The following is a 26,421-nucleotide window of genomic DNA, read 5'->3' as shown; positions in this document are numbered from 1 at the left end:
TAATGGGGCCGGCTTTAATAACGGTGTGATGCTTGCTGGTGAGTTGACAAGTATGATAAGAATCAATCAGATGATTATTTTGACCAACCCGTTTTGTCAAATCGTGCAATCGGATTGGTTGATAGGTGTGGTATAACGACCATATAACGGCTATGAATTCTAATGTCTTCCTATAGTTCTATATCGCTCCATGGCTAAGAAAAAACTGTATAGGTCAAGGTAAAATCCACAAATGTTTGAACCCATTAAGACCTTTTTTGATTTGAGCTAAAAGGCATTATTTTACACTTTGGCTATTCAAAAATAGTAGCTCTACAAGCCCATAGTGCGGCACCGAGTGCCGCGCTACGAGCTTGTAGATCTGCTATTTTTGAAAAACCGTGAAAATGTGTGCAAATCTTTGAATATGTATTGTTTTAAAGCGAACATTTTTAACTCAAATCTTTGCTTCTGGGGGTCCCTGGAACACAATATTTTGAGATGGGGGTCGGCGGCAAAATACATATAATTTTGGGGGTCCTTGACATGAAAAAGTTTGAGCACCACTGATCTAGAACCATTCGTTTTTCAGAATGCTGTTGGGATTTAGAAGACATTCGTATCGGCTTCAGGTCTTAATGGGTTAAGGTGAACTTTGAGATCTGTGGAGGCTTTGCTATGGAGGAGTGGATAGAGCAATGTCTCCATAAAAGGACAACACAAAGAGCTGCGGGAAGATTAGATTGATGCCAAGGACTAATGTACTAATTTTAGTAGAAATGCTTCTAATTAAATTGTTATCAACGACTGTTTTAACCGAAAAGTTTCTATGTCGCCCTTAGCTGTGATATGACATAATACCATGGACTTTAATGAGTCATTGCTTAATTATTCCTTTCGGTTGGCTGCTTCACTCTCCACTTTGTGGACACACTTGACAACTGCAAACACATAGCTACTGGCTGCGTTATGACATTAAAGTACTCAACAACTGATCTCTATCTACTCCAGTCTGTTAACCACTGTTTCCATGACACTTCATGGGCTTTATCATAGCTAAATGGCAGTTTTAATAATGGTAACGGTGGCCTACCTGAAAATGGAAAGCTGCTGCTAGCATCTCCACTCATGGCAGTGTATGCTGTTGTTTTAGCCAGTTTCAGGCAGTAAAAAATGCACATTTTTCTGCCCTCAATCTTATTCCTTGCTCTACTATATTTTGTCATGTTAGATATACTTTAACCTTGCAAAGTTTTACTTTAGCTTTTATTTGATCTGTTTCTCAAGTGAAATTACACACACATTTTATAACACTTTAGAACAGTTCTCAAACCACCACATAGATATATATTTGGCCGTGGACCTGAAAATGTTTTGTGCCAGGGACCCCAGAAGAGGGGGTTAAAAAAAAAATATGCAAAACGTTCCAATACTTTTAAGATCTTTTCTAAATATTTAAAACTATGTACAAGCTCACAGGGAGGCACAAAGCTGTTTTTGAACATAGACACATTTTGCTGGGGACCCCCTGGAACCCCACCCCCAAGGGACCCCTGTGGGTCCCCCAGACCCCACTTTGAGAGCCAATGCTTTAGAAAACTATCACCTTAGCTTGATAAAAACAGAAACACAGGTGCATGTGTGCTGACATACAGGAATAATAGGGAACAAAACATAACTTTTTTTTCATTTAGAGTAGTCATTATTTTTGACCCCTTTTTTTCTCATAGTCGTTATGCCACTTAATCCTCCCCCCACATTTCCGTCTTGCCGGTGGCAATTTACCCCTGCTGTTGTACTCTGCTGGATCCCCTGCCAAGTGACGAGCCCCTGCCGGTAGGACGTAGCGCTTCCATCCTTTTCCTCCCCTTTCGACACCCCCCCACAAGCGGATCACCCTCCCCGACTGGCTATACTCTTCCCCGAACATGGCCCATTGTGTTTGTACAGATGCTCGGCTAAGCTGGATGCACCGCAGTGGATTCAAAGGCCTATAGACTCTGTGGTGGTGGACAGGTGGCTTTATCCCTCTGCCACCCGAGCACAAAAAAGAGTTGCTTAACTTGATTGACCCATTAAGACTTGAGGCCAATTCTAAAAAGGCCTTCTAAATCAGTAGTTGTCAAACCTTTTCGTAATTCAAAACGATTCAACATTTTTCAAACACTTTCAAGATGTATTCAAAAATAGCAGATCTACAAGCTCACAGCGCGTCACTTCGTGCCGCGCTGCGAGCTTGTATATCTGCTATTTTTGAATAGCCAAAGCTAAAATCTAAAATGACACAGATGCTTTCCCGGTTTTAATGTGTTAAGATGACGTTTTCATGACCAGTTCAAAAACTACAATGTTGCATTAATTAGTGTGCGTGTAAATGCACTCGCTGTGATCATTTGGAAGTTGATATTTTTGTTGAAAAGAGAGAAAAAGAGCCAGGCAATGCTATTTGTAAATTATAGTGGATGTTAGATCTTAGTTGAGTGCACACACCCAGAAAAAAGTAGATCTACAAGCGGTGAGCTTGTAGATCTGTTATCTTCGGTGTGACACCGGCACAAGCATAAGTATAAATCAGGCTTACTGTGTCCCAAAGTGTGAAGAGCCGCAAGGGTTGGTGGCTGCATTGGCAGGAAACACAAACAGGAACCTGCAAAAAAGATGGAATGCAAATTCCGGCTGAGAGAGACAATCTTGTACACGAGGTGTTTTGTAAATAGGAAAGTGAGTTGTGAAGGTGCATTCACACCGGATGTGATAAGAAGTCATATATAATCAGTATGAATCGTGGGGAAACGCGTCGCTCCGTTGCGTTCACATCGCACTCGACATTTTCGCATGAAGCAACACCCCTCCGTTATCACAACGTATCCAATTCTAATATTTCCCGCTGACAAAAAACAAGCTGACGATACAGATATCTCAATTGCTTTTAGCTCATTTCTTGAAACCGTGTTATCGTTCTCAAAGCTCTAGGTGCCTTTGTCAATTAGTACAGTTTATATAGTACACCACGACACCATAGCTCATCTGCAAAAGGTCATAATTCACCCAAAACGTTTAACTCGTGCTACAAAACAGTGGCAAATCTTAACCAACAATAGTGTTACCGTACCAACGGTGCAAACAATGATGTAAATATTGATGTAAACACCACGTGTACAGCACACACCATTCTCAGACATCATAGCATGCAGTGTGCAGTACTGTAAAGATATTGTCCCCACTAGGGGTGGGACGATATATCGATATATCGCGATACTTTCTCCCGCAATAAATAATCGATATACTAACAATTTTTGTTTTTTGTTATACGTTTTTTTTCCTACTCTGTATTTGTGTAATGATGATTTTGAGGACTATCGTGATATATCGTTGGTGAATTTTCATGCAATATATCGTGATATCGCAATATATCGATATTTTCAGATATTGTGATATATCGTTGGTGAAATTTCTTGCAATATATACCGAATATCGTGATATCGCAATATATCGAACATCGTCGAATATCGTGATATATATTGTTATCGTGGGCCTAATATCGTGATATATATCGTATCGTGAGGTACCCATATCGTCCCACCTCTAGTCCCCACGTTGGCCTAGCACATCCACCGTGGCTCGTTGACCTATAGTAGGGGACTTCAATTTTTTTTTAGGGCAAGGACCCCTTAGCTGAGAGAGAGATGGAGCAGGGACCCCCCCCCAATATTGTATAAAATTATGTTGCAGATTAACCCATTAAGACCTGGGACGCATCTGTGTCATTTTTTGATTTGAGCTAAAAAGCATTATTTTACACTTTGGCTATTCAAAAATATCAGATATACAAGCTCGTAGCGCGGCACCGAGTATCGCGCTACGAGCTTGTAGATCTGCTATTTTTGAAAAATCGTGCAAATATTTTCATACATATATACTTTTAAAGCGAACATTTTTAACTCGAATCTGTTCTTCTCGGGGTCCCTGGAACAAAATATTTTGAGATGGGGGTCCGTGGCCAAATACATATAATTTTGGGGGTCCTTGACATGAAAAAGTTTGAGCACCACTGATATAGAAACATACTTTTTACTGTTAAGATTTGGTTAAACTTTTTCATAGAGTTCATAGATAGTTTCATAGACTAGTTTGACAGCACTGTCATCAGTAGTACTGTATGTTGGATTGATGTTAATTTGTATGTTCAGACATTTCACCACTTAAACCGTCAATACTTAGTAAACCTGACCATTCACTCTGTACTTCCAATGTCCAACCAGGCTTCCAATGTAAATTTCGAGTCACTTCCTGACCTGCCTACGTGATTGGTGACGTTTGGAAATCCAGCTCAAACAGGATGATGGCCAGATGGAGAAGCGAAGTGAAAAAAGAAACTAACGCTGAACGAGTGCCTCCATCTGGTTTCCAGGCTACTGATCTATAAAATGAATTTTGATCTACATCCCCTGCGTTTGGCCTGATTGTAACCACCATGAGGCTGTGAGAGATGCATCCCTTCCTTCCAGTTCCATTATTCTGTATAATAACATAAACAGCATGAGCTTCAGACATGTATTGACTTTTATTCTGACTCTTATTCACTTCACATACTTCTTGTGCTATAACTGGAAAATTGTAACATGAATAATTTCCAGTATAGAGTGCCAAAGTCTTGACATCACTGCCGCTATTTCCCATCGGGGAAACTTAGATCACGTCATATAAAAAACTGTGTCCCATAAATAAACGAACCACCACAGTGATTTTACTCATATGGATATGAAGCATCAACTGACGGTAAAACAAAGTACTCATTTATCCAAAGAGTACGAAAATATACATGTTTTCTCCAAACACAGACATCAGTCGCATGCCTGACGAAATCACCGGGGTGGTTTGTTTCAGAGCCATGTAAGGAGAGTTGTGTCACCTCCGTTCACTTCATCGGGCCAGTCTTCTACATAGCCTTCTATTGACGAATAGTGACAAAGCCCTGAACTGGAAGCCTACGGAATGCACTGGTGGTCTATGAGCGTTTGTCACTATTTTGAGTTTACACGAACCACGTGACTAGCGCTGTTTCTGCCCCCTAGTTGACGTAACTCTCCAATAGAAGGCTCTGGTTTGTTTATTTTTGGAATACATTTCTTATATGATGCAATCTAAGATTCTCCTACATGGGAAATCAAATACAAACACAGGTCTCCGCCAGGTCAGGTAGGGCTCCTGGTGGCGCTATAACAGGCCAATGTGAAAAGGGTGCCATTTCTTCCTCGGCCTAGTGGGAATGTGCGTGCAAAATTTCATGGAAATCACATACTGCGCTCATGATTTGAGGCATTTTGTTCAAAACAGACCTATCCTGCAAAGTTTGGAAGCCAATGTTAGCCAATTATGATGGAATATGAAATATCGGACACATCCGTCTTGATCACATGACTATAGCGATATTGTGTACAGATTTATTGGTCAGAATCTGAAGGAGTAACATAAAAAAATGTGTTTTGTAAAAATCGGCCTCCTGGTGGCGCTATGACAGGCTGATCTGAAAAAATGTGGGGCAGAGGTTCTGCTGTGGCATCCAGGGAGTGTCTGTGCGCAATTTCACAGTGACCGGGCCAACGGTGGCGGAGATTAACTGGTCGCAGACAGACGGACACACACACGGACGGACGGACACGGGGCAAAACATAGTCTCGGCCATGCCTTTCGGACTGGAGGAGACAAAAGCAACTCCCACGACCCGGGGGTAGTGGGAGTGATGTCAGGACTTATTCTATTGATTGAGTGCCTGTTGTCCCTGCACACCTGTTTGTATAATTGAAAACACTGTAGCACAGTCTACACATATATAGGCTGAACTCAGTGACCGCAGCCTCTGCCATTGTAAGGCCAACATGGTTCATTACATGCTCCACAGTTGTGGCCCGTGTTTCATCTGGAAGAGCTCTATGTCTTTGTTCGTACTCTTTTCTGCGTCTTCCTCTGTTCGGCTGCCTTCCCCTTACTGCACTGCTCAGCGTTGCCAGATTTGTTTGCGAGAGAAATAAGCAACCAGGTGTATGAAAACGAACCCAAAGGAACTAGGCTACAAGCTCAGAACGCGTCGTGATGCTACGCGTTGTGAGCTTGTAGATCTGCTATTTTTATTTTTTAAATAGAAAACAATATATATATATATATATATATATAATATAATATGGCATAAAATATTTTCAGATGGGGGGTCTGCGGACAAATACACAAGCAACTACACTTTAGAAACAGGGTTTCTACATGCCCAAACATGCCCAAAGAAACGCAACCCGCAACTACCAATATTTACAAGCGACTTGCCAGAAAAATAAGCTCAAGTTGCTTACAATAAGCGGACATGGCAACACCACTTCTGATCCTCTCCTCTTCCTCGAGCAGGCGGTAGCCCCTGTTCATTATTTACCTAGCCAGGTGCCTCTGTGCTCAGGAATTGCAGTGATTCTGTTGCGTTGAAGCTCTATGAATATGTTTAACGCAATCCATACTCATGAATAGCACCTGTCAGCTAACTTCACACAATGTGTGATTGGTTGATGTAAGATGTGTGAGAAAAATCTCCATTCCTTAGTAGAGTTGAAGTTTCACCAGACAGGTAATTTACCAATTTAGCGGACCTTACAGAAAATCCATATTGCTGCAATGATACCCATGGTATATATGCCTGACAGATTTTCAATTGAATGGATTACAGTATATTGTGCATGTAATGAGTAAGCCTGGGTTATACTTGCCTTGACTGTGCTGTGAGCTTGTAGATCGGCTATTTTTGGCGTGCAACACTGCTGCACAAATTTCAGTTTTTATCCGCAAGATTTGAATTGTTGGCAATTGTACACACTCAGCTCCGTACATACTGTAGGTGTGCTAAACATTTGCAATTTATTTAAAGGAATGAGAAATGGAAATCTGTTGTGAACAAGTGCCCGGTGGTTTGGAGGTTTGTACGTGTTGTTTTGAAAATATTCATTATCATTGGAGAATTGTGCCAAAGCAATTGAAAAAAGCTGTATCACCTCAAGCAGTTTGAGCCATTGGTGTGAATTCTAATGCATTTTCCCCTTGTTTAAATGTTTGGCAAGCATGAGTAATTTCTGAAACATTCCACGAGGGCTATGGAGTCGTCTGAATGTAAATGAACGCACAGTTTTTTTTACTGAACAAAGCTGTTGTTTACAATTTACTTAACACATTCTTTCATTTTTATAGCCCTGTGTAAAGTCTGTTGGAATTCATTTCTATACTGTACTGTTTTCCACAGCTGGTTAGACCAATTTCCAATTCACAGAGGACAACGTAATTTGAGCTACACACCCGTTTGGGGGAAGAAAAATAAATAAATAATACTTTGAATATTAAAGTAAAATAGAGTCAAAGATATGATGAAGGAGAAAAAAAAACCAATAACGTTTGCTGTTGTCTAACTGTTCTCTACGGTATTACTGGAAGAAATTGGGAAATATATAATATGTTGGTACAAAGGCATCATACTTTTATTATTCATCAAGGAGGAATCCGTTGGCACATCATGCACCACTGCACACGTCTACTTCGCTTGAAACATTTAGAGCCACAGAATTCAAGCTATCACTTCTGATACATTGTCTTACTCGACTTAACCCACTCCATCCGGGAATACATCTGTGTCATTTTCAAGATTTCGTTGGGCTATTCAAAAATAGCAGATCTACAAGCTCATAGCGCGGCACCGAGTGCCGCGCTATGAGCTTGTAGATCTGCAATTTTTGGGGGGGAAAATGTGTGCAAATCTTTGAATATATGTTTTTTAAAGCGAACATTTGTAACTAAATTCTTTGCTTCTGGGGGATTCTACAAATGTCTTCTTAATCCTAACAGTTTAAAAAAAAAACTTGCTATAATATCAGTGGTTCTCAAACTTTTTTCATCTCAAGGACCCCCAAAATGACATGTATTTGGCGCCATCTCAAAATATGTTGTTCCAGGGACCCCCCAGAAGCAAAGATTTGAGTTAAAAATGTTCGCTTTAAAAACAATATATTCAAAGTTTTGCTCACATTTTCACGATAAAAAAAATTAGCAGATCTACAAGCTCGTAGCGCGGCACTCAGTGCCGTGCTATGAGCTTGTTCCCGGTATGCATTCCCGGTCTTAATGGGTTAACCTCTAGATTAACCTCTTCTGGTCAGTGGGATATTTTCAATTGACCTCGGATGTTTCCAGTTTCACGTGAAAAAAAAATGCTAAAGGAATTCAGAAACAAAACCGACCGATTTGTGGAGGGAACAGGAGTGAAACCACACAATAATGATAATTTATGTGGACAGAGGGGGGGGGGAAGGAGCCTCACTCTGCACTCTGTTTATCTTTAGTATTTGTTTTTGGTCTTTTATGAATCTGCCGTCTCATATCTCTTGACAGATCATAAATCAGCTCTGGGAGTGGTCTAGCTATAGAAGAACCCTGATGCTTTGAAACCTGCATGGATTTAAAAAGAAAAGAAAGGGGATGTGGGATAAAAGATGCATCACGCTGTACTACCTGCCTACAGTGCCTTTGTCTCTCCTTGGGGCTACAGCAATATGAACACAAAGAGCAATGCCGGTCTCCATTGTGCTATTATAGCCAAGTGTGCGTTAGCATGCTTTATTTATGGAGGTGTCAATTAATTTCAGCACGTCATTTGAATCTCAAAAAGTTGGCATAGCACCCGTTGTTATCACTCGTGTGTGTGTGTGTGTGTGTGTGTGTGTGTGTGTGTGTGTGTGTGTGTGTGTGTGTGTGTGTGTGTGTGTGTGTGTGTGTGTGTGTGTGTGTGTGTGTGTGTGTGTGTGTGTGTGTGTGTGTGCGTGTGTGTGCGCGCACGTGCAGATAGATAGACCCGTTGATCAGAATAAGGTAACTTTATTCTGTGAATTTAATAACAGTAAGATTATTGATTGCATTGACATCAGATCAGAGGCATATATAATTGGTTAAAGGAAATGGGAGTTTATTTGCATAGCACATAAACATTATAGCACATTTCAACAACAATGCAATTCAAAGTACTTTACATAAGACATTAAGCATTGAGACAGTAATGCAGAGCATAATGAAACACATTAAAAATGACATTTGAATACAATATATAAAGCTAAAATATAACAGAAAAATGAGAGAATACAATTACAGTGCAGAATACATTAGAAACCTCAGTAAAAGGCAGCAGCAAATAGAAGGTCTTAAACAGTTAGGCTACACAGTGCATGACATGGTTCATGGTCAGAAACAAACAGAAAGTTTAAAGCCTAATTTATGCTCTGTCACACGATGGTGCCGAGAGCGGCCGAGAATAGCAGACCTACAAGCTCACAGCGCGTCGCATCCGCAACGCGCTGTGAGCTTGTAGGTCGGCTATTCTCGGCGCGAGGCACCGTCGCGGGACGAAGTATAAATCGGGTTCAAGGTAAATCATTGCACGCTTATTAGAATTGAGGAGTTTTACCATTTATTGATGGGCGAAGTAGACTCGACTCAGAGTGAAATAATTGGATTTTAGAGAGTTTGAATGAACAAAGTGAGATAAAGTCTTTGAGTTTCTTTGTTCTCTTGTTTTTTGTTTTGTGTTTGTTTGGCCGTGGCCGTCATATTACAGCAGGAAGAGATGTGGATTGTTCCAAACACTTTCAAAGAAGCGTTTGTTCATAAACAATACATTTTAGAGATGCGACACACCGACACCTAGAAACGCATTGCCATCAAAGGCATTGTTTTCCTATGGTACGGCAGACCTGCCGTGCGCTCCTCCCTCGCTCATCACATTTTTCTAGCGTTTTTTTTTTAGACGTGCATAAAAGTACAACTATTCTCAACTTATGAGCGCAATAAGGCGCGGAGTTGCACCACTCATCACAGTACTTTGTAACCGAGAGTGTCAAGTTCAGTGGTAGCACTGGCAGCCAACAAAAAAAAAACATTTTCTGTAGACACAGCGCCTGTTTGCCAAGGCGTTTATGAAGCGTTGGCGCCTGTAACGTTGCCTTAGCTGTGGAAATACAGTGGGGGGAAAAAAATTAGGGAGTAAATTCATTCTGGCTTCGCCCTGTTCAGCCACGGCCACTCTCACACCAGGGCTCTGAATAAAAGATCATACGGAATATGACTGGCAGGTCAAACGATCAAGGTGGGGTTAGGAGAGGACTGGGGGGGACAGTTGGCAGTTTGAGGTGTAGCTGCCAGGCTACGGTTGCATGCCAGCTGATTATCGGACAGGCTTCCCCTCACTGATGGATGAGTCGGGTGGCGACGGGAGACACTCGGGGTAATTTATTCAGCTATTGGGGATAAATGGATATATCTGTCACTTTGTCCCTCTCATTTTCTCCCTCACAGGAGAATGCAGCTGTCACGAAGGCTATTCCCCAGACCCCGTGCATAAACACCTCTGTGTTCGCAGTGACTGGGGTCGCAACGAAGGGTAAGTCCTGTCTCCTTCATCCTTCCACGTCTGCAAATTCCCCGTCGCCACGCGGAATTGGCATAGGGAGGTGGGCGGGAAAGATGGGGAGGGGGGGGGGGGACTTGGGATTAACTGGGTTTAGCAAAGCGGGACTAGTAAGTAAGTAAAGAAACACAATGACAGGGGGAAGATGAAGAGAAACGGGAAACGAGGATTGGGGAGGGAGAGAGAGAGAGAGAAATACTGGAGGGGAAGAGATAGAGAACTCAGTCAAGTGTGAGTCCTCCTCTTGCCTGCGACCTTGCATGCTGATTAGCTAGCTCGGTGCAACAGCTGGGCCAATAAAAGCCAGCCCTCTATTGTTATGCAAATCCCCCTGTCATCAATTGGATATAGTAGTCAACCCTCACCAATCATGGATCAAATCCCTGTTCGCCAATTTGTAGAGGAGAATAAACGTATCTGTATAAATAGTGCTATCGTTTGATCCGGTGACCTTGGACTTGGTGTTTTCCTTACATGATATACTGTACGATATCCCAATTATTGGATCCGCATACCTAAATAGGATTCTTGAAGGGTTGAACTCTGAAATTGCACGGCTACGTAATGCGAATGCTTAAAAATGTATTCACGAGAAGATTGCACGTCATCCAGTAGGTTACATTTACACAAATTATAAATAAGCATACGATTACACATGCCTTTGATCAAGTATTCTCTTTCTCCTCTGCCCAGTCCGTGGCCGTACACTAACCTGGAGAGAGGCTATGACCTAGTTACCGGAGAGCAGGCTCCGGAGAAGATCTTCAGGTGAGCAGAGCTGTCAATTGTTATGCCATCTTCTTCCGAGTGCATGTCTGGGTTTCTGGGACGGCGGGGGACAGGAGCTGGGTTCGTGGTGGCATTAGTACTCGTGTGTGTGTGTGTGTGTGTGTGTGTGTGTGTGTGTGTGTGTGTGTGTGTGTGTGTGTGTGTGTGTGTGTGTGTGTGTGTGTGTGTGTGTGTGTGTGTGTGTGTGTGTGTGTGTGTGTGAAAGAGAGAACAGGAAAATACCATTATCGTCACAATGTCTATTTCTCCAATCTTACTATACTTGTAATACGAAGCATAGTAATATTGAATGGTAATACAAATATATACACACACACACACACACACACACACACACACACACACACACACACACACACACACACACACACACACACACACACACACACACACAGAGAGCGACTTGTTGGGGTGGAGTTCTTGTGTGAAGGAACAGCCTACGGGTCCCTCCTGGTTGGAGTTCTTTCAAGTGCTCTCACCGCCACTCTCTTTGTGACACTTCCCTTTCTTCATGGGGACATTATGTCTGACATTTCCAGTGGAGAGCCGCGGTGCTCCTTTCTTTCTCCCAAAACATAATGAAAGGTTGAAATGGATGGAACTTTTTTTGTTATCATTATCTTTTAAAACTCTAATCAGGAATGTAAGAATGAATGGTTAGAAATATATCATTTAGAAACTTTTTCAGCTCAAGACCCAAAAGAGACATTTTGTGTCTCCCTTACTCAAACTTAAAAAAAAAAAGACGTTATGAATTAACCACTTAACCCTTATGGCTTACAATGCGTCACATCGCAATACGTTGGGAGCTTGTAGAACATTTCTGAAAATCCTTTTAGCATTTATTTAGTTATTTTTGTAGGAAAGGTCAAAGGCCTATGTTTGGGAAGGTGTTGGTCACTCAGTGGGGAATAAGTGTGTGCTTTTTAAATGGATGCCATGGCAGCTGAAGTCATGTCCAATCACCATAAACCTTTTTAACGACATCTCACCCATCTGTTTATTTGCGTACATGCACTCATTTCCCCTTTGTTCTCCTGCCCTTAACTTACTCTGAGAGGCAACTGGCCTCACGTCACATTTTCTATTCCAAATCTGTTACCTACCATGTCAGACTGTGTGAGTTGAATAGAGTCTATACCTGTCACGTTGGGCAACTAAACCTTGACCTATAGGTACAGCCGATGTAGAGTATGGCATACTGTACATCAGCTGTACCTAGGTCATGCCGTAGCACAGTGGTTTTCAACCAGTGGTCCGGGGACCACCAGTGGTCTTTGAGGCAGTACCAGGGGGTCCCCAGCTAAATTAGTTAACATAGCATCACAATCATTTTTAACCACTTAGCTTTGGCTATTCAAAAATAGCAGATTTACAAGCTCATAGCGCGGCACTCGGTGCCGCGCTATGAGCTTGTAGATCTGCTATTTTTGAAAAACCTTGAAAAAGTGTTCATATCTTTGAATATTTGTATTTTTTAAAGCGAAGATTAACTGATATCTTTGCTTCTGGGTGTCCCTGGCACAAAACATTTTCAAATGGGGGTCCGCGGTCAAATTTATATCAATTTAGGGGTCCTTGGCAAAAGGACCCCTAAATTGCCACGACAATGTTTTACTTTGAGGGGAAAAACAAGGAGAGGAGATACATTTGGACCTGTCTTGACATGGCAGAAGAAGGCAATAATTGGTTGGCGGCAATGCTCCAAAGGGAGATGCTATTATCTCCTGCCATTTTCTACAAAGAACTGTAAAATTGCCACAGTAATATTTCTGGGAAAAAATTATCCGTTTCTGTTCCTTTCCCTTTATTTGTTTGTGTTTGTAGTTGTTAACGGTCACACTTTGACCGTAGGGCACCAGCCACTATACGGCCATGGCCAGAGTTTCGGACACTACCAGAACTCCATCTTAGCCTATATCACCTCGCTTGATCCTGTCACAGTGAAAAACTCCACACGATTAGGATGAACTTTTTTTTCCCCACATGTTTATGCTATGATGTCATTGTCTGCTATGACACTAAGTAGTCAGTAAGGAAATTGGTAAACATGCCTTTATTTTCAAAGCTCCTTCAGACTGGAATAATAACCGGCTAACATCAGATCCATTTCAACATTCCCAGTTTTTAAACGTGCAGCTGGCTTCTTACTTTGAAGTTGTATCGTTCTTGTTAGCCTGCTATCATGATATCATACTGTATTATTTCATTATTTTAGTTTTGCATTCACTGTATTGAACATAGCATTTTAAAATGTGTCGATCTATTACTGTATTTTATGACATCCTAACGGCTGTGATGTTTTTCAAGGCTTGCACTGGCTATTGTATGTGTTTTTTTTTTTTGTCCCTGTATGTAGGTATAAGTATATGTGGTTTGTTTCTGTCTGTATTCATGTAACGACTGTGACATTTATGTTGGAACCCCCTCGAAAATGAGATGGCACACCTCAAGGGGTTTATCCTATCAAGACGGCCGCTATCATACAGTGTATGGTTACCTTTAGGCAACACTAAGGATGAGGTTGAAGGAGAATAACACCCGTTGAGACTCTTAACATAAGTATAGCGTCCGTCTGTGACATTCAATGTAAGGCCGAATTTATTTTAAGTGCTGTAATTTCCTGGTGCAGTCAATTTCTCTCTCTCTCTCTTTGTGATCGCTGACATCCCATGTTGTGGCTGCATTGTGTAGGCTGCTGAGGTTACTGTTGGTGTAGAATGCTTATCACTGCCTCCTCCACACTGGATCTCGCCCTGTCTGATTGTTGAACATTGCATCAAAATGGCACATCTGGAAAGAAGCCCTTGTTCTTTTAATTTTAGCGTCTGACACAGAAGCCTGACGTTTACCGTTTATGCTTTAGATCGTTGACAATTTCCTTTACTTTTAAAAAGTCCATCGTATCTGTACGCTCGAAATATTTCAAAGTGATGTCACGCACGTTTGGCGATACTTACCCTCGGGAATAGGAAACATACATCATCAAACAATAAAACTGCACCGGGAATGCAGTGCATGACATTAACCCTTTAAGACCGGGAACGCATCTGAGTCATTTTAAGATTTCTTTGGCTATATAAAAATAGCAGATATACAAGCTCATAGCGCGGCACCGAGTGCCACGCTATGAACTTGTAGATCTGCTATTCTTTGAAAAATCGTGAAAATGTGTGCAAATCTTTGTATATATATATATTTTTTTAAAGCTAACATTTGTAACTCAAATCTTTGCTTCGTGGGTATTCTACAAATGTCTTCTAAATCCTAGTCTTTTTAAAGAATGTTGAGATGGGGCGGACCCCCATCTCTAAATATTTTGTTCCAGGGACCCCCCAGAAGTTGTAACAGGGTTAAAAATGTTCGCTATGGAAAAATAGATATTCAAAAATGTGCACACATTTTCACGATAAAAAAAAAATAGCAGATCTACAAGCACTCGGTGCCGCGCTATGAGCTTGTATATCTGCTATTTTTGAATAGCCAAATAAATCTTGAAATGACACAGATGCGTTCTCGGTCTGAAAGGGTTAAAGTATTCCAAATGTGTATTTTTATTCATGTATTAATTTTTTTCCTATTAGCTGCCTCTCTGCCTCTGTTTCTTTTTTGTTTTGTTTTGTTGGAACGGTGAGAGGCTTGGCTTTCATGTCTCCTGTGGAGGTGACATTAGCCAACCACTTGGCCCCCAAGGCCACGCATCTGGTTGCTTTTGCTTGCAAACCCAAATTGTCCAGCAGGCTTTTCATTCTTTTCAGCTATAACCACCTGAGGCTAAATTGCTGTGCCAGACCAATGGGTAGATAGATAGCCGCCGCGTTTCAGACTTACTGGACTGAATTGCTGGCTGAACTGGACACCCCGCCTGCCACACCTTTATGGCCCTTAGCTCTGGATGAATAATGACCTGCAAGAGCCAAGCTCACAGCTCTAAAGATCATGTGCACCGTTGTAGAACCAAAAGAATAGTGTTTCTTTACCTAGAGAGGGCTCCAATGCGCTACTTAGGTCCAAGCCTCATATTTTCATGTCAAGGAGGAAAATGGGTTTGTGCCAGAGACCCCCATTCGAGAAGATTTTCAAAAATAACATATCTCAGGTGATAAGAAGCGGCTTGCTAGCTCTCATGCATTGAAGGAGGCACGAGCTCGACTCTAAGCTCTCCCTAGGCTGGCAGAGGGAGTGTAGCGCCCAGGATTACTTAGATAATTGGCACTGGGTGAAAAAATGGGTTACAAAAATGGGATAACATTTTAAATTAAAAACAATAATTAAAAAAATAAATAGCATATCTACAAGCTCACAACGTGAAGCGTGTCGATTTTTGAATATCCGAAAAATACGATAGGGCTTCAGTGTATAAACTGTTCCTCATTTTGCTGTTGACCCTCTGGAACCCCCTCAAGTGCCCCATATGCGTCCCCGGACCCCACTTTGACAACCAGTGGCCTAGAGAGCCTCATATAAATTAGTACAAATGGTCTTCAAAAAGCCAAAAAAACGTATATGTCCTCCTCCTTTGAACACCATTTCTCAGACTTCATGTGATGTGAGACGGTCACCTATGACCTACTGTATCTATGACATAAGAATTTTTTGTCATTTTGGAGTATATTTAAAAAAAAAACTAAACAAAAGAAAAAACTGTGGAAAAGAAATGCTAGAAGTACTTTGTTGGCCTACTGCCACTATGCACAGTGAAGTTGGCACTGATGGGTCTAGCGCTGCAGAATTAGCCCCGGATAAACAAACGCACAGAGCTATTTGTAGACGGCCAGCCTCCTACAGACTGAGCCATGCTGTAACAAATATAATTGAAGCATACACTGTTATGGACGTGGAGAGGACGACAAGGACACTGTTCTCCATTGTCATTCCTGCCACTACCAATTTCTGTTTTGCTTGAGGGCTCTATTGACACTTCTATCTATGGCTACGCTCACAACAGCTAAATGCGGTCGTTAACCCTCGTGGCAGTGCTAAATACAGTTATGTTCACACACACAGCTTGGTTATGATAGAGCGTGAGAACCTTATATTTTTTCCCCTCTACACAAAATTTCTTTGCCGAAAATAGCCCATCTAAAAGCTCACGACGCAATGTGTTGTGAGCTTGTAGATCTGCTATTTTGGCCGGATGTTTGCCCCAGAATAGGCCAGGGTTCATGTGGTTAAGTACTGTACACATATAACCTATTGACTGAACTGTAAATAAAATAAATAGATAAAATAAAAGCAACTCTGGTTTATCATGAGATTGGCTAAGGGAATGGACTTTTTTTAACTGATCATACTCAGTGCTCTTTTCACATTGCTGTGCTGTTCACAGTATGTACTGTACAACTAGTGCAGTGCCCGCTGTCAGGGTACTTAGTGCATTGTCAGCTGTCAGAGTACTTAGTGCAGTATCCATTGTCTGAGTACTTGGAGGCCAGTCTATGATCAGGGTTGCCAGATCTGCTTATTATAATTTTTTTGTTGTACTTAGTGTTATTCTTTTTTTGCTGTTTATTTTGTAATGATATTTAAACTGTGGTGCCACTATATATGCCTATGAATTGAATACCAAGGCCCTCATTGGAAACAAGTCTGCAAGGACTTTTATGAACGGACCTGTTAGACAAAGTATTTTAAATGTAACTGTGCTGTTTTACATTTTTTGCCTAATAAAATATTCAATCAATCAATCAATCAATAATTGATTGATTGATGGGGTATCCATCCATATATGGGCAAGTGTTTCAACCAATCAGCAAAGCCTAAGCCTATTGAGAGAGGGACACACACAGACGACCCATAGAGATGAATGGATTTATAGATAGATCCGATCCAGTGTTCAGTCTCATTAGTCAATGTGTTAAGTACAAGCAGGTAGTTAACGCCATTGTTGCAATGTGTGCCCTCCATTGTGCAGCAAATGCCCTGAACAAATTGCTGGGTCACTGGGACAATTTGGGTTGACTGTTCTTCAGCAGCCATATAGAGCTCATTGGCTATTGTCTCTAGCAAACACAAGCCCCTCCTGTACTGTAGGACTGGTGAGAAAGTCAAACATGTTTAATTTTCTCTTAACAGTGTTGGCAGCTTTTGACACCACTCCAACTGGGGGTGTCACACGAGGACAACTATGGGCAGTTGGGCACAGTACTGTGATTTGCCAATAACACGCTGTGATTTACTTTGGCAACATAAATGAAGGCTAAGACTGAAAATCCAAGGGAAAAGTGTGTAGTTTGCACCTGATCTATAGCCCATTGACTCCATTGGACTGACTCCAGAGGGAAGTCTTATTTGAACTTGTCTGCATATTACACAGATAATGAAAGGGCTGTGCCCTCAGACCTTAACTGGGCTCCTACTCAGGTTGGATATCCCCATATTGAATCTAACAAAACATGACATATATATTACTAATGTGCAGCCACCCGAAACTAGTGTCATGCATGGCAGTCTCAGTTCGTTAGCCAGGCTGACAGTGTGCCTGGCGTGCAAGTGCAGTGTGCAGGTATGCTATTAGCATACAAGTATGACAGTCAAGACATCGCTAAATTGTTTATGCAATATGCACCTGTTTGTTTTCCCCAGTATCTCTACTAGGGACGTAGCTAATTGATTGGCAGTCAAGGGGTGTTGCGCATTCAAATGAGAACTAATTAAAAACACTTGGTGGCAGGGCAAATAAACTGCACAAGTAACCACTTAAGCCCTATATACTTTGTTGTAAGACAAATAGTGAAAATAGCCACTTTACAAATTACAGGCTCACAACGCATCATGATCAGGCCCGGCGCTAGCCAACAACGCGATTTTGGAAAATGTATTTGTTTTTTTACCGACAGCAGCTGAAGTCCTTGTCATGTCTGTCTGTCTATCAGTCCCTCCTGGTACACACAACACCACTGACCACTTTCTAAATACGCTGATGAAGGCTCGATGCCGAAACGCTATTAAATAAAAGAAGTACCAGAAGGGTTTTTTTTTACTAAGGGGGCTCGATGCAACAAGTTGCCTTGACCTCTAGTTTGAGGGTGCACACTCTGAACCTTGGGAAATGTAGTCTTTGCAAGCCTGAATATAATAATGTAATCATTATGGCCACAGGTTTTCTTATCATTGACATGAATAGAAATGCAGTGGGTCCTGTCTGCTGTACTAGTGCAAGTGGTCTTTACTTCAAAGACCTCTCCTTTCATATGCAGTGTGAAGCTGGTCTTATTAGCCTATATTGTTCCAAACATCAGCGATTGATATTCTAGTTCTTGCAGGGCATTTTAAATAGCCTAAAGTCTTTCCTCTTTTACTGGATGCATATTTCCAGATGGACGCGTTACTATTGATGTTACAGTAAGTCCCTGGGGGGTGTATTTCCTTTGAGGATCATCGTATGAACACCATGCGCTTTGCTGCCTTCATGATGAGGTTTTATGACTGCATAACTTTAGGCTAGTGCATCGTCTACTGTATATACCACTGTTTCCCAAACACTGAGTCGGGACCCATTTGTGGGTCGCGGATCCATTTTCGTGGGTCGCGAGTGAATATCCCTTTATTTTTGGTTTCCTATAGTTTTTAATCATTATTATTTCAAAACATTTAAAAAAAATATCATGAATGAAAAACAAATGATTTTTCAAAAGAATTTCATGAATAAAATAGAAATATAGAATTAGAAAATAATAGAATTAGAAAACAAATGTTTAAGAAGTAGTGAAAATAGCAGATCTACAAGCTCACAACACGTCGCGATGCGACGCGTTGTGAGCTGGTAGATCGGCTATTTTCACTAGCTTGGGTCCCGGGCAAACATCTGATTTCTCTTTTTGGCCTTGAGCTAAAACGTTTGGGAACGCAGTGGTCTATACTCTATTGCTACAACATCCCTGGTTCGATTCCTGTGTTGCTTGTCCCTGACCTCACGTTTCTACACTGTCAGGGAGAATGTGTTTTAATAATATCAAATGAGAACATAATGAAAGCAGCACATGAACTTAATGGCCCTCCCGGCGAGGCCTGCCTGTGATACTTGGCCTAAATATATTTTCTTATAAAAAATATTCTGTCTTTAATTCTCTAAAATGCCAATTGGATAGATGCTTGCAGCGTTCTGTCACCCCTCCAGCACTACTGTTGTGGGTCTCAGTTTGCTTTGCTCTCTAACCTGTTATTCTCTAATCCTTGGCCTCCCTCTGGAGAGGAAAAGATGGCCTGTGTCGCAGGCCTTGGGTACTTTGTTGACATAATACCAAGGCTCTGTGCTGATCCAACAAGCTTTTGTCTGCTTTGCCAACCCAGAAAAGGGCAGACAAGACCCAGTTCTAAACAGTGCTTGTCACCATTAAAAAGTATATAGTTGGAAAAAATAGTCTATAAACATGGACTAGCCATTATCAGAAGCGTAGCCACTCGGAGGCGAATTCTGCTCCTCCGACAACAATAGATACATTGGCTGCCCCATTCGCAATGTTTACCAAGCTACAAAAGCTGCGGACTTGTGCATATCAATGGTCCATTGTGTGAGCTGTTAAGTGCTGTAGTCTGTACTGTAGGTAGGCACAGGCTGCTGTGATGTCCCGAAGCAGTCCAAAAGAGAATGGATAATGGTCCTGGATTCATGAATTACATTACAGAGGTGACTCTGACTATAGCTGGTGTGTGTGTGTGTGTGTGTGTGTGTGTGTGTGTGTGTGTGTGTGTGTGTGTGTGTGTGTGTGTGTGTGTGTGTGTGTGTGTGTGTGTGTGTGTGTGTGTGTGTGTGTGTGTGTGTGTGTGTGTGTGTGTGTGTGTGTGTGTGTGTGTGTGTGTGTGTGTGCGTGCGTGCGTGCGTGCGTGCGTGCGTGCGTGCGTGCGTGCGTGCGTGCGTGCGTGCGTTGCTACAAGTGACAAAGTCAGAAGTTGACACGGAACCAGTAGATTATCAACATAGTATTATGGTGATAGTAAAGGCTGGGGAGAGTGTTGTTACTGTTGCTATATAAAGGAGAAAGCCACACCCACTCCATGCATTTGGACCTCTCGCCGCTGACGCCATACCCACAGCATTGATTTGGACTGAACACAACAACTACATATGACATCTCACCACAACACCAGCCACAACGTGCGCGCTGAATTTACGGGTGGCGTAGGGTACTTCTCATTGCTCACTACATATCCACGCAACATAATTAATTCTACTCACCACATTACGACCACAACGGACGGGGAAACGCTTTCGCCACGTTTACCGTGCGCACCACCGAACACCGACGGCCACAGCTGAAGCAACACGACGCGGCGGCCATTGAAATCTCTGCATCGCCACAACAACAACAACAGAAGCGCGTCCTTCGCTTCAACCCCCGCTCTTGCTTACCTTTTTGTTCGACCCACGCCGTTGCTTTCACTTTAGTCATGTCTCTATCACACCACACTCACAGTAATATGTGAGTGTGGGATAAATAATTTTTATCCCACGATTTTGGTACCCCAAAATAAGCGCACCCTCACTAGAGCCCCGTGCGCGGCTACGGGCGCCCGGACCTCTAGTAGTTTATATTTGGGAATCAAAGGGACCGCCGTGGCATCGCGACACCTGTCAATCTCAAAGACACCTGACTTAATATTTTGAGGAAATTGAAGGCAAAAATAAGAATTCATTAATTTGCGCGCCAACATCGGCCAGGTCCAGTCAAAATTGGATTCCAGCCGACACGGCTGGCCATGATGACCCTCATATGGAAACAAATATTCAGGGGGGCTGCTCTGTTGAGGGTCAGGAGGTAAGAGCCCTTCCTTACCACCTGTCATCGTTCTGACAGACAGTCCAGGATCCAGCTGCACAGCCTGGGGGTGAGTCACAGGTCTCTGCAGCTTGGTGTCAAGTCTGGAGGGGGCTATGGTGTTGAATGCTGAACTGTAATCTATAAGCAACATTCTCATATCAGTGTTCATTTTGACAGCAAATTTTGATTTGTCTTAGTCATAGTCTCATAGATTCATTTAGTCGACAAAATTAACACGGTCTCGTCTCATATAGGAGTTATTTTTCTCCAGGTGTGAGAGGGCAGTGTGCAGTGCTGTTGCTACGGCACTGTCTTTGGATTTGTTTTTGTCAGTAGGCAAATTAGTGGGGGTCGGAGGTGAGTGGCAACTTGCTGTTTATCAGCAGCATCAGCATTTCCTCACAATGGGGGTGAGTGCTACAGGTTTGGCAGTCATTTAGACTAGTTACCTTGCTTTTGTTGGCACAGGAATGATTGTACAATAGCTGATTTAAGCACGATGGAACTCTGCTCTCAAGGAGGGATTGGTTGAAAAATACCCGCAAAAAAACCCTGATAGCTGTGTAGCACAACAATGCTTTGAACACCCGCCCTGGAATGCCGTCTGGCCCTGCTACCTTGCTTGTGTTAATTAAAATAAAAAATCTTTTCAGCATTTCAGGTTCAGCAATGACCAGAATGATGACGTAACCCTCAGTGCCTGTCCAGGTTTGGTTAATTGATAAGTCGGGGCATCGAGGGGAATGTCACCTTTGGCGTGTGTGTGTGTGTGTGTGTGTGTGTGTGTGTGTGTGTGTGTGTGTGTGTGTGTGTGTGTGTGTGTGTGTGTGTGTGTGTGTGTGTGTGTGTGTGTGTGTGTGTGTGTGTGTGTGTGTGTGTGTGTGTGTGTGTGTGTGTGTCTGTGTCTGTGTCTGTGTCTGTGTCTCAGCCTCACCCACTGCAGCACTGTTAATGTCACTGCTGTGTACCAAATGAGACGAACAGCGATCAGTTCCTTCTATAATTCTCAAGGCTGTGAAGCAATGTGAGGCTCTGTGTTAATTGGATTTGGCTCAGTATATTCTCTACTCATTTTAAAATAACATTTTAGCAATGCAGACACGTCAAGTAGAAATGTTTTAGAAAAAGTTATTGATCGAAGAATACGGTGTCATGTTCATTTGGCTTAACCCATTAAGACCTGAGACCGATTCTTCAAAATGTCTTCTAAATATTAACAGTTAAAAAAAAGAAAAAGCAGATCTACAAGCTCATAGCGCGGCACTCGGTGCCGCGCTATGAGCTTGTATATCTGCTATTTTTGAATAGCCAAATAAATCTAAAGTGACACAGATGCGTTCCAGGTATTAATGTGTTAATGTTAATCAGTGGAGTCAGTGAAGTGATTCTTTTACATATCAAGAATGCGAAGGTATTGTTGGGTACATAAATAACTTTCTGCGGTGCATAAGTCTTGGCTGTCAACGGCCTGTCAAAACCCCAACAGATCTATACTTGGCATCATCAAATGTCTCAGCAACAGAGGTGAATAGATATGGGGAGCATTAATGGAGTAGATGTAAGAATGTCTCGTGTTCACCTTATTTAACTGGATGTCATCAGTCAGAATTGTGCTCTGACACATGTCACGCGTACTCACGCTCACACATAGAAACACAAACGTGAAACCTTGTACATACAAAACTTTTACTTTTCAGGATATGGAGAAAAACTGATTTATCCATTATTTAGTCACAAGCATTTTTTGATAGTTGTCTCCCCATGTTTTACCCCATGTCCGTCCGTCCGTGTTTGTGTGTGTGTGTGTGTGTGTGTGTGTGTGTGTGTGTGTGTGTGTCCATCCGTGTGTCATTCTGTCTGTGTACAGCTAATCTCTGGCACCGTTTGCTTGATTGCAGCGAAACTGTGCACACACACTCCCTGGATGCCAGAGCAGTTTTTCTGCCCAACATTTTCCACATGGGCCTTTTATAGCGCCACCAGGAGGCCGATATTTGCAAAACACATTTCTTGACAGTACTCCTACAGATTTTGTCCAAAAATCCCACAAATCGGTACACGGTATAGTCATTAAACGATGAATTTCATCCTGATTGGTTAAAATCATGAACCCAGCGTCCGATTGCGGTGAAACTTTGCACGCACATTCGCACTACGTTGAGGAACAAATGCCACCCTTTTAACATTGCCCTATCATAGCGCCACCAGGAGGCTGAATTTTGCAGCACTTTTCTTTTTTATATTACTCATACAAATTTGGTCCAAACATCATGCAAATAGGTACACATTATCTCTATAGTCAAGTGATCAAGATGGTTCCGTCTGATTTTTCAGATTCCGTCCTGATTGGCGAATACCGAACATTGCTGGCCCACAATAACCTACCTAACCTGGCGGAGACCTGTGCTCCGAGGAGCACTTTTTCTAGTTTCCATTGGTTCCGTATTTATAAAGCCCACAAGACACACTTAATCACTTTCACCTTCACCTAAAAAATACATAAATAAAAATAAAACAATAGCCGATATAGTTAGCTGAGAAGCTACATGTTGTGAACGGCTATTTTTTTTTTCTATTACTACGTTTTTTGTGACACTGTTGTAAAGTAGAGCATTAATTTACGGGAAAAAAACATAAAAAGTTGTAATATGAAGAATGAAGATAAGGTTTCTACCCGACAGCAACGATATGCATCCACACTCACTCACTCACTTATGACAAATGGCAGGACATGCAGACACAGCGAGACTCCATTTCTTTTCCTTACATTTTTATCTCCGCTCACACCCATATGATAAAGCGTCTGTGTGATCCAGCGTGTGTGATTGATGGGTGTGAACGACAGGGCCGATCGATGCCCGCTCCGGTGTCAAGGGATGAGCACGAAGCAGGAAGTGCCGAGAGAAGCCCCTGTCAGTGTCTTATTTATGAGTGGATGTGGTCATTGATCTGCCTCCTGATTCATTGTGTTCTTGTCTATACGCGGGGGTCAGGGCCAGTGGCAGGCTGCCCAATACCCTGAGTGTCTCTTTAAAACGCTAGTGACAAACAGTGGTGGAAGAAGTACTCCGATTTTTTTTCCTTTTTCGGATTTTTTTTTTTTTTTTTTACCTAAAGGACAACTTCACCCATTTTCAACCTATCCTCATGTAATTGGTCCTCACTAATGCTCATGATAAAATGGTGCCATTTTTTTCTACTCGGTCTGTGTCTCATAGGAGGGCTATGGACAGTTCAGATCCCCGCCTACCAATGACATCATCGATGGGGAATCTAAGCTAATAAAAACTGTAGACTTTTTATTCCTGGAAAGCCATTGCTCTCGCGTTAATATAAATCTAAATATATTTTTTTTATCTTGTTTGATATTAAAAAAATAAACCTGCCGAACAATTATGTCACTGGTAGGCAAGTTTCTGAAGTGTCCACAGCCCTCCTATGAGTCACAGACCGAGTAGGAAAGAAATGGTACCATTTTATCATGAGCATTAATGAGGACCGATTATATGAGGATAGGTTGAAAATTGTGAAGTCGTCCTTTAAGTAGCAATACCACGATGTGGAAATACTCAAAGGACCATTCACACCAAGCATGATAACGATAACTATAAATATGTCGTTCAAACTCAAACGGATGGCAGCATCATCCACATCACAACTATAACGACAACTCTACTCGTGTATGGAATCGTTTGGATCACTCAGTGTGATTCTATGAACGGTAGAAACATGGACAGCCATTTACTCACGATGCATGTGAGCTTGTAGATCGGCTACTTTTGAACAGTCAAAGTATAAAATAGGGCTTCATTGGTTAATGCATGTTTTGTAATAATAATCTGAAACCACATGTAACCACAATGGAAATAAAGCTCTGAGCTTTATTTAGTCTTTATCCTTTTGATATTTCGGGACCTATGTACAGTATGTAGGCTACAGTATGTACTGTATCTGTACACACGTGTCAAAATCAACTAAAGGTTTCAAATAATTGTAGTGGAGTAAAATGTACAATAATTACCTATGAGATGTAGTGGAGTAGAAGTATTGAAAAATGGAAATACTCAAGTAAAGTAAAAGTACCTCAACATTGCACTGGTACAGTACAGTGCATGAGTAAATGTACTTAGATACTTTCCACCACTGGTTTGTGTTCTTGTCTATACATACAGTATGTGGGAGTCGTGGCCAGTGGCAAACTGCCTGATGCTCTGAATGTGCCTTTGAATGCTAGTGACAAAGAGCTTATGAAAACAACTATAGGCGCTTACGCTTTAGCCGAGAGTGTCTGAAGGTTGTTGCCTTCAAAAAAGTGTTTCCCAAACATTGGTTCGGGACCCATTTCTGGTCACACAACATTTTTATGGGCTGCGGGTAATTATATATATGTTTTAATGTTTCTTATAGGGGTGTGCTGATAATCGTCCCGCGATATATCGTGATACGTTTTTGTGATATGTTTCGTTTTGGGAAGAAAAATTTATACATTTTTTTTTTTACAATAATAATAATCGGCATGCAAACAGCCGAGGTGAAAAGGGTGACAACATGTTATTTTTTTCGGGTCAGGTGTCACACTATTGCCCTATTTGGATTCAAAACGGCTATTGTAGCTGAAAAGCTACAAGTTTGCATGTCTGAATAATGCAAAACAGAAATATTTGTTTGCATTTGCTTCCCCCCCCCCATATATTTTCATAATAAAAAAGTGCCATATATCGTATCGTATCGTTGTCGCGAGCCCAATATCGTATCGTATCGTTTCATGAAATTAGTGTACACCCCTAGTTTCTTAGATTTAAAATAAAAATGCTAAAAAAAACTTGTGTGAACTGCATGTGTGTACTTATGGATGTGTGCTTTCCTGCTAGTGGTTGGTCCTTGTCTTTTTTGCCTCAGTTGATACCTGCTAATAATGCATGGACACACAGCTTTGATTTATGCCCAGGAGTGTGGGCTGTTGATCACTTAGTATCTCCCTCTCCATTAGGAGATAAATACATTCAGTGCTGGCTAACGACCCAGTCATTTCAGAGAACATTTGCTGCTTTATCAGGGATGGCCTTGCAGATCCTCAATTAGACGTAACATGCAGTGATTAACAGCCATAAACTAGATTGAAGAAGCACAATGGAAATCATTTTATGTTATTGAATTACTCCTGCTGGTTCCAAACAGGAAGAATTAAATTAAGGTTTACAAAAATTAGGAAATAAATAAACTTTCAACCTGGCGTCCCTTGTATACAGTATAAGTGGTTAAGGATAAAAATTGAGACCACACTTACCCCCCATTACCTTTAATAGTAGTCTCCTACCCAACCAGACCAAATAGGATATGTACATTAGCTATTGGAAGGTTTGAGTCAGGTAAGCAACAAGCTTGTTGTCTAACAAACAGAATGGACACTTT

The 26,421-nt window shown here is 41.7% G+C and overlaps 1 protein-coding gene across 1 annotated transcript in view; it reads left to right on the top strand.

The window, feature by feature from the left end:
* astn2 (astrotactin 2) overlaps positions 1–26,421 on the top strand; it is a gene marked incomplete at both ends in the record, with an annotated part of 625,858 nt that overhangs the window by 285,214 nt on the left and 314,223 nt on the right. Inside the window, 2 exons of the mRNA XM_080420257.1 lie at positions 10,348–10,432; positions 11,153–11,227. Coding sequence (XP_080276383.1) covers positions 10,348–10,432; positions 11,153–11,227 — 160 coding nt within the window. The remainder of the gene's footprint in view (positions 1–10,347; positions 10,433–11,152; positions 11,228–26,421) is intronic.

Source organism: Gymnoscopelus braueri, assembly GCF_963280865.1.
Source record: "Gymnoscopelus braueri genome assembly, chromosome: 22".
NCBI classification, from domain to species: Eukaryota; Metazoa; Chordata; class Actinopteri; order Myctophiformes; family Myctophidae; genus Gymnoscopelus; species Gymnoscopelus braueri.
The sequence above is the reverse complement of the archived record's forward strand: the minus strand, read 5'-3'. Positions and strand labels throughout refer to the sequence as shown.